Below are 8,798 nucleotides of genomic sequence, written 5' to 3' on the forward strand. Positions count from 1 at the left end.
GCTTACAAACCCGGCTAAGCATACGAGCAGACCTTGCGGAGACAGCTTTCTGCTGCTTTGCGCAGAAGCCCGAGTCTACGAGATGAGGTCAACACCAGAGGTATCAATAATGGATTATGTCTCCAAGAGATTATATATACTGATTATAAATGTGGGATATATACAGCGCAAAAACCAGTTTCCATCCGGCCTGAATTCAGCTCATGCGGCAACAGTCTTCTTTTCCAGCTCCAGGAGCGACCTGGCCGCATCAACAACGGGCTCTTCCAGGTCCCGGAACTTGATCCCCAAGATCTTCTGCGCCTTGGACGAGTCAGGCTTGTACAGCTCGACACCACCGAAGCCGGATCCTGGCTTGCCGATAGGAACACGGTCCCTAAGCTCTGGGATCTTCTCCCGCAAGATATCCGCCATCATCTGGTAGCTGAAGTTGCCCCTGCAAAGGAAGAAACGCTCACCCCCGGCCTCGGGAACCTCGTACGCCCTCAGGTGCGCCAGGGCGACGTCACGGACATCCACAAATGACCAGAACCCATTGGTCGGGAGGGGATCCGTCGGCTTGTTCGTCGGGGCCATGAGCTGGTAGAGGTCCGCGGAAGATGTGTTCAGCTTGGACAAGTCCGCCGTTGCGTTCTCGTTGGGTCCGTAGACCATCGGTGGGCAGAGGGTAACGAGGTCGAAGTTCGGCTTCTCCGTCGCGACGAAATCCCAGGCAGCCCGCTCTGCCAGCGCCTTGGCTGCACAGTAAGCGAAGCCGCCAGACGTGGTCGGCTTCGCAGCCTCCTCATATGTGGCGGGATTCCAGTCTGCCTCCGTGTAGGTGTATCCAGGCCGGTTTCCCTTGGACAAGTCGAATATGGAAGCAAAGGACGAGGTGACGACGACACGGTTCACTTGGGGAGCGTATTTCTTGATCGACTGCAGGATGTTGACTGTGCCATCAATGGCAGGGCGCAGGAGGTCGCGCTCGTTGTCCTCGACTTGAATCTGGAAGGGAGTCGCAGTATGGATGACACCATCCACGCCTTTCACCGCATCGTCAAAGGCATCCGGAACTCCCATATCAGGGACGATGGCAAAGCTGAGCCTGTCCGCGTATTTCGCATGGCTCTGACGGACCTTTTCGGCGGTGGCCTCTGATCGTACCGTTCCCCGCACCGCATAACCGGCTTCGAGAAATGAGGTGAGAACGTGCGCCGCGATGAAGCCCGAGGCTCCGGTGACGAGAATCGTTTTCTGGGGGGCCATCTTGAGCTTGCTCGACTGAGTTTGTTAAGCAGTGAGTATCGTAAAGGAACAGCAGTCCCTCATATATCTACCCCAACGTCTATTTAAGTTTGAAGGCAGACGAACTGCATATCATTTCTATACACCCCCATAGCTAACAGAACGACCCACTCAGAATCCATTTCCATTGGATGTGCCGGAGATAGAACATTACAAGCAGCGCTATTTCGGAAAGCGGCGAAATTGAACCTCCAGCCCTGATGGACGATTATTAATTACCCTCTTCTACACAGAGGAAATCGGATGATTATCCTCCCGAGAATATATAGCGAAGAATGGTCACCGAATGGGTCTCTCCGACGATGCCTCCACAACGGCCCACTTCACGGCCTGTCAATGATGTTAACATTTGGTGAGGACCCACAATTCAGGATAAAGCTGCAAATTAGGACCATTCTCATGCGCAGGCGACGCCACGGCCATCCGTGCTTCCATGAATCAATTCGACTGTTTTCGGAGATCTTCTGCGGGTAATCAGGGATGTGCAACTACCGTGTACCAGCTACCTGGATCTCGGGTCGACATGATTGAGCTTGTCATGGCCATGATATGAAGAGAAATGACGCCTTTGTATAATCATGTTTTCTGCATGATGGAACACAGCATGTTCTGTAACCCTGTTCTCGGCGGTCGTTGGATGGAGGGAAAAGAGGTGGCAGGATTCGCCGGTGGTCACCCACCCAACTACTAACTGCCTGCCGTGTGGATTGGATACAGCCAATTCTTGCCTGGTGCTATCCAGGTAAGTTAGTGGGTGATGCCACCTTATACTCATAGAACCAAGGGTGGGTCTGAGTGAGTATGTGAGCATCAGGTGCGCCTGGTGAGGCCTTGAGGGATTGCTTATTTACGATCACATGACAGTCGCATCATGTCACCAGGCGACTCGACTGCTCCTTCGTCGCACGCGTCCCTCGTGTTTCCTTTCCTTTCTCCATGCTTCAAATTCTAACCAATACCGTAGTGGATGTATATGCATTGATATGTACATGTCAGTAGAACTAGCTACCGTAGTAATGAAATCACCGTTCTACGCCTGGACGCCGTCTCAGTCGACTCCTTGCTTGCGATTTTATGAACTTCTCTCTATCTGAGTCTCCTACTCCATTTCAATGGTCGCGGGAGGTTTGCTAGACACATCGTAAAGGACTCGGGAAACTAATAATATTACGTCAGTCTTCATGCGAACTTGGGTTCTTTTTGTAAAAGAAGAAGGTCTCCAAGAATTAGACTCACCGCCATGGACTTCGTTGATAATCCTTGTTGCAACTCTGGTGATGAACTCATGGGGGAAGTTAAAGGCCGTGGCTGTCATGAAGTCTGTGGTCTCGACAGCTCGCAAGATGACCATTTCAGCGTGGACTCGTTTATCACCCTGATCGTAAGTTAGCATTTACCAAGCATCTTTGAAGCAAAGCAAATGGAAGAAGTACAGTACATACCATGACACCAACAGCCTTGGTAGGGTCCAATGCCGCATAAGCCTGAGCGATCTTGTCGTACAGGCCAGCTTCCCGGATCATGGAGATGAAAATGTGGTCTGCTTTTCTTGCGATCTCTATGCGCTCCGGGGTGACTTCACCCAAGACACTGTTCAACGTCGTCCAAAGTCAGTTTGCTCCACAGGAAGATTATAAGATTCAATGGTTCGCTTACCGGATACTAAGACCTGGTCCTGGAAACGGGTGACGGTTCACCAAATCAGGATGAATTCCGAACTCTCGTCCTAACTGTCGCACCTCATCTTTAAAACTATTTCTCAATTAGTCTAATCGCTTAATAGGGATAGATTCAGACTTACAGTTCCCTCAATGGCTCAATGAGCTTCAAACCCTGGCCCTCAGTCATGCGCTTTGGCAGACCACCAACGTTGTGGTGAGTTTTGATGGTTGCACTAGGGCCCTTGAAGGAAAGACTTTCAATGACATCAGGGTACAGAGTGCCCTGAAGGAACCATTTCACCTTACCGCCAGAGTGTTCAACTGCAGCTTCAATTTTCTCCACCTGAGCCTCAAAAACATCAATAAACTTTCCACCAATGAATTTGCGCTTCTGTTCTGGGTCTGTGACTCCCTTAAGACCGTCCAAGAACTCCTTGGAAGCATCGACCACAGTCAAGTTAATACCTAGGTGTTTTGTCAAAGTCTCGTGAACCTGCTCGCACTCATTCAAACGCATGCATCCGTTGTTGACAAGCACGGCATGGAATCGATCTCCGATAGCCTCCTTCATCAGCTTGGCGGCAACGGTGGAGTCGACTCCGCCGCTCACGGCTCCAAGGACGTGATCATCGCCTACCAACTTGCGAATACGGGCGATCTCTTGGTCCACGAACTTCGCCATTGTCCAGTTCTGTTTAGCACCGCAGATATCCACAGCGAAGTTCTTCAGAAGCTTGGTGCCATCGGGGGTATGGGTGACCTCAGGGTGGAACTGGATACCATAAATAGGCTTAGTCTCGTGGGCGATGCCGGCATATTCTGAGTTCTGGGTGGTAGCGATGGTGTGGAACCCTTCGGGAAGCTTGACGAGCTTATCACCATGAGACATCCACACCTTCACATGGTCCTCCAGACCGGCGAACAGGCGGTTGACGTGGCCCTCACCGTCGAGTCTCTTCGCGGTGAGGTCGGCATGGCCGTATTCCCTGGCGGTTCCAGCGACGACATTGTCCTTACCCAGGCGGTAGGCAATCTCCTGCAATCCGTAACAGATACCTAGGATCGGGACACCCAATTCGAAAAAGGCTGGATCAACATGGGGAGCACCCTCCTCGTAGACGGAGTAGGGGCCACCAGACAAAATAATACCCTTAGGCTTCCACTTAAGGTCGGCCAACTTTTGGGTGCAGGGCAGCATTTCAGAGAAGACATTGAGTTCTCTCAGTCGGCGAGTGATGAGATGGGTATATTGACTTCCAAAGTCCAAAGTTAAGATTGTATCCCATTGGTGCACAGAATCATCGGGGACAGCCATGGTTGTGATCTGTTTCGAAGGAATCGTGAATAATCTGCAAGCGGGATGGTGACAATTGGTCTAATTGAAGGAGAAATTCCTTAAAAAAAGGGAATTAAATTAATTAAGGCCGAGGAATAACCTCTTAGCGGGCCCTGGAGTATAGCTGAGCTGAGCACTGCTACACCCAAGAGAAAGAAAGTGAAGTTATTGAAGATAACTCGGGGATAAGAAAATTTTCACGTGAGTGTGGAGAGGCTTATCTTATCTCTTATCAGGTCCCCTCTAAAAAAATCAAGGCCTGAGGCATCCATCATCCTATCTTATCTACCAAGGCGACAATGACAAATATTTGAAATTAAGAGAAAGAAAATATTTTCTATTCGTAGTTCATAGCGCGAGAGCCAACATAAAATAAGCGAATAGTATTCAAAAAGCCACTGCGAGCCAGGGATTGATGGTACATTCCAATGTACTGTAACTGCGGGCACGAGAGGTCGACTCTACAAACGACAAGGTCTCACTGCGAGGATACATTTACGATAATTATGTTTGGCCTCTGGCTTGCGGAGATGGATGACTATATTGGTGCTTCAATGCTGATAACATACCAAGTTGCTCCTGACCTTACTCACCCACTAGATTACCTTGCTCACTTTACTCGCTCGCACTTATTCAGAGCTCGCTCGACCGTCACCCTTAAAGCAGCGATTTAAAAAGGGCTCTAGGTACTATAAATCTCAAACCTCTTGTTGCTACTATTAATAGGGTCTGGTCGATTAAGCTGCTGATGATTTGGGAAAAGGCAACAGAAAAAGATCTGCTGTACTGCTTAAATGCAACACATGTTACAGGTAGACCTCTTCAACTCCCATGGGACTCCCGCCATGGGACTATCTATGGGACTCCCGTGGCGGGATATGGGACAAAACCTTAGTCCCATGAGTGGGACTCAGGGGGTCGTGGGACTCCCACTGTCCCATGATGGGAGTCCCATGGGACTGAAAACAGAGCAAACATGAAGAAGCTCCAAGGTTGCATAATTTATGTAGTTCTTAGTTGTATTTTTTTGTATTTTGCTTACTTGAAACTTAGCTACAATCTGAAGTAGATTAGATGAAAATATAGATTCTTTTTTATTGTTTTCTTTGATTCTAGGATTTTAATGATACTCATATATATCATCCTCTTGCCTACAGCGCTTCCAGACCCTCCCTGATGTACACATCTGGATATTACTATCATCCTGTGGTAAGGGAAGTTCTCCATCTTCCAGTTTAGATGCAACGCTCTTTCACCGTTTGCTCTTTACACATTGATTAGGTAGCTCAATCATCACCTGTAATCTATTACTCCTATCCTCAGAATCCTCTATCTTGTCTTCTTTATTGTCACTAATAGGATCTAGGGTGAACTGAGCAAGTTGCTCCTTCTGCCTTTTATCAGCTACTTGCCTCTTATCTGGTGTAGAAGCAGTATCCTCTGAATCATCAATATCTCAGTTCTTAATATCAAACTTTGAGATACAGCAAAACATCATAAGGTCTTGGATGGTTGTGGCATTAAGTGAGCCCCGGTGGTAATGGCAGACATCCCAAGCAGAGTTAAAAAGATGTTCAACACCTGCACCAGTGGCAGGGACAGAGAAGATATCTTGCACAAGGCTGGCCAGCATTGGGTATTGTTGCTTATGCTCTTGCCAGAATTCATAAGGTGGTTGATTCACTGTTCCTAAATAGCATTAAGAAGATAAAGAGGGATTTAATGCATACCACTCTCTAGATAGTCAGTAAGCTCATTATGGATGCTTGTATTTGCCTGCAGAGGTATTGAAGGTACATCATCATCAAAAAGATATTCAAAATTGCTATTCTTTTGTGTAGTAGAAGCATAATATAGGCAAGAAGGGACTGCTAATTGTTGCTGTTGATATGGCTTAAGATACCACTCAAGATCCTCTCTGTATGTTTGACACCATTCAAAGTTGTTGCCCGCCCAATCTTTTTTTGAGAAGAAATGAAGCTTATGCTGTGGCACAAGAATCATCCCAATTATATAGATTTTGCCATGCACATTGTAGGTCTGATTGTAGTAGAATGTGAGCTTCTCTTGGCCTGCTTCAAGAGCTTTGAGCATTGCTTGTTTCCAGGGTACCCTCTTATGATGAAGCTGGTGAGTAGATGTCTCAAGGTGATCAAAGAGCTTGTTATAGACATGAAAAACATTGTGAATAATGACATCCTTGATCTTTGATAAACCAGTTGTCCACTTATAGAAAGGCTGTGTGATGCAAAGCAGGTATTCAATCTGTTGCCACTCCTCAGTGTCAAGCTTGAATTGTTGCTGGCCATGTTCAATACAATATTGATCAAATGTTATAGTGAGGCGTTTTGCACACCAAAGCATTAGAAATATTGAATTCCAGTAAGTATGAATATCCTGAATTAGAACTAGCTTCAGCTGGTCTGTTTGGAGATTCAAAAATGCTTCCCAGCATTGTGGGCTAGCATTAATATATACTGCAAAGCCACAAACCTAGTGAATAGTATATTTTGATCAGTTAATATATCAAGAGTGTGTAGGATGAACTTACCTTTGAGAGGGTATAGATTATTCCTTGCTGCCGCTGGTAGGTGCGAAGAGATTCGGCCTGTGCCTCAGACCACTGCCGATCCGTAGAGTCATTCTTTGGGACCACCTTTATTAGACCAAGTGTGACGGCGCTCAGTCATAGTATTATTAGCTGAAACTATGGTAGCTTGTCATACAGAATCAAAAGCATGGAGAAGAAAAAGAGAGAAATCATGGCATCGTGAGGTGGTTGATGTAGCCGAGTAGTGCCGGCAGTATCTCCCACCGCCTGCCATACCGCCTACTCGTCCGCCACGCCGTCACACCAAGTAGGTCTTTAAGGCTGAGTTGAATGACATGTGCTAGACAGGGAATTCGCACAATTGGTGTTTCAATATGCATTTCAACTGACTGGATCAATTCATGAATACTGTCCATCAGAGTGTTATTATTTGACGCATTATCAGTGGTAATCACAAGCACACAGCCAACTAGGTTATGCTCCTGAAATTGTTCAAAGAGTATATTGGATTCGCACCAGAGTGTGCTCCATATAGGGGGTCAAATCCAAGAAGAATCTCCCAGTATTTCCATTCTTGATCAATCAAATACCCAGTAATGGCCATAAATGCCTGCTGAAAGGGTGATGTCCAGCAATCAAGTGTGATTGAAAGTTTCACATCCTTTGGAAGGGCATCAAGAACTTTCTTTTATTCTTGCTGTACTATTGTCTGTAGCTGGCATTGTGCAGTTATTGGTGAAAGTAAAGTAGGCCTCACTGGTGATAATTGAGCCCATTTGATCAAGTTTGCAAGGCCTGGATGCGTGAGGACACAGAAGGGAAGGTTTGAATTTGCAATGAATTTGAGCTGGCTTTGATACCAGCTATTCTTGTCAAAAGCCTCCTTTGTGTGAGGGGCATGCTGAGCCTATATAGAATATATTATTAGCAGGGTCTAATAATTGCTTAGGATACATACTGCAAGCTCAATTGATTGCCATATACTCCTCTGTTTAGTAGGATCACTGGCTACTTGATGACATCAACCAGCTGTGAAGTGTCATTTCATGCTGTTGGTTCCACCTGTGTTCTGTTGTGGATGTGGTAGGATCTTCCCATATCTTTTGCACATAATCATTGGCTCTCCAGTCTGGTAATGGGCTATCTGGTCAAAGTTTGCCCATTCTTTGGAATAATATTTTGCATCCCAACAATGCCACTTGGGTGTTGGCTTACTACTGAACTCAGTTTGTAGCCACCATAGAACAAAGTCATTCCAGGTCATTTCAGTGTAGAGGACCCAGTGCTTCTTATAATCTAGGCCTAAGCAGTGAAGAGTGGAAGGAAGTGAAGGTAGAAATAAAGTATCTGAGCTGGAAGTAGGAATTATACTCTGCTGGCTATATAAAAGGTTTGGAGTAAGTAATTGATCATCTGGTTGAATAATTGAGTGAGTATCATCAAGAAAATCACTCCTGAAATAAGACAAAGGACCAGTGTCAGAGAACTGGCTAAATTGTGACATAATTATAGAGAATAACACACCACTAGGTGAAGTAGAAGAAGAAAAACTTACCTCTTGTAGATTTTGACTTGCAACTGAAGGAATCCTACAAGGAGTAGAGGGTTATCTTACAAACATATAGTTCTAAGTTGATATATCACAAAAACACAATTTGGACCCATAATACACTACTTCTAATTGGTTAGTCCTGTGGGAAATCCCATTAGTCCCATTGGAAATCCCATGTCCCACAAACCTTCGGTCAGACGCATGCCCCAGCTGTCAGTGGGAAAAAAATTTCAACTTTTGGCAAATTTAGAACTACCAAAACTAGCCCATAATCAGTAGTCAGAGGTCTTATTTTAGAAGAAGGGCAAAATAATGTATAAATACTTTTAATTACCTAGTTTATTTAACAGGCAGAGCCGCGGAATTTCAAAAGGAAGGTTAAAAGAATCCTCTGTTAGAATGCGGAGGGTA

The 8,798-nt window shown here is 46.0% G+C and overlaps 2 protein-coding genes across 2 annotated transcripts; both read right to left on the minus strand.

Moving 5' to 3' along the window:
* Positions 1-201: 201 nt before the first annotated feature.
* Positions 202-1,248, minus strand: VTN00DRAFT_3033 (uncharacterized protein; the record flags this gene model as incomplete). The annotated part of the gene is made up of 1 exon (XM_069429306.1): positions 202-1,248. The coding sequence occupies one exon, from the start codon at positions 1,246-1,248 to the stop codon at positions 202-204; it is 1,047 nt and encodes a 348-aa protein (XP_069283445.1).
* A 1,138-nt stretch (positions 1,249-2,386) lies between these two features.
* On the minus strand, positions 2,387-4,263 carry VTN00DRAFT_3034 (uncharacterized protein; the record flags this gene model as incomplete). Its single annotated transcript, XM_069429307.1, has 5 exons — positions 2,387-2,445; positions 2,524-2,662; positions 2,730-2,877; positions 2,944-3,039; positions 3,089-4,263. 5 exons carry the CDS (start codon positions 4,261-4,263, stop codon positions 2,387-2,389), a joined length of 1,617 nt encoding a protein of 538 aa, XP_069283446.1.
* Between the last annotated feature and the right edge of the window lie 4,535 nt (positions 4,264-8,798).

Source organism: Thermoascus crustaceus (assembly GCF_041956765.1).
Source record: "Thermoascus crustaceus strain CBS 181.67 unplaced genomic scaffold VTN00scaffold_11, whole genome shotgun sequence".
Taxonomy (NCBI): domain Eukaryota; kingdom Fungi; phylum Ascomycota; class Eurotiomycetes; order Eurotiales; family Thermoascaceae; genus Thermoascus; species Thermoascus crustaceus.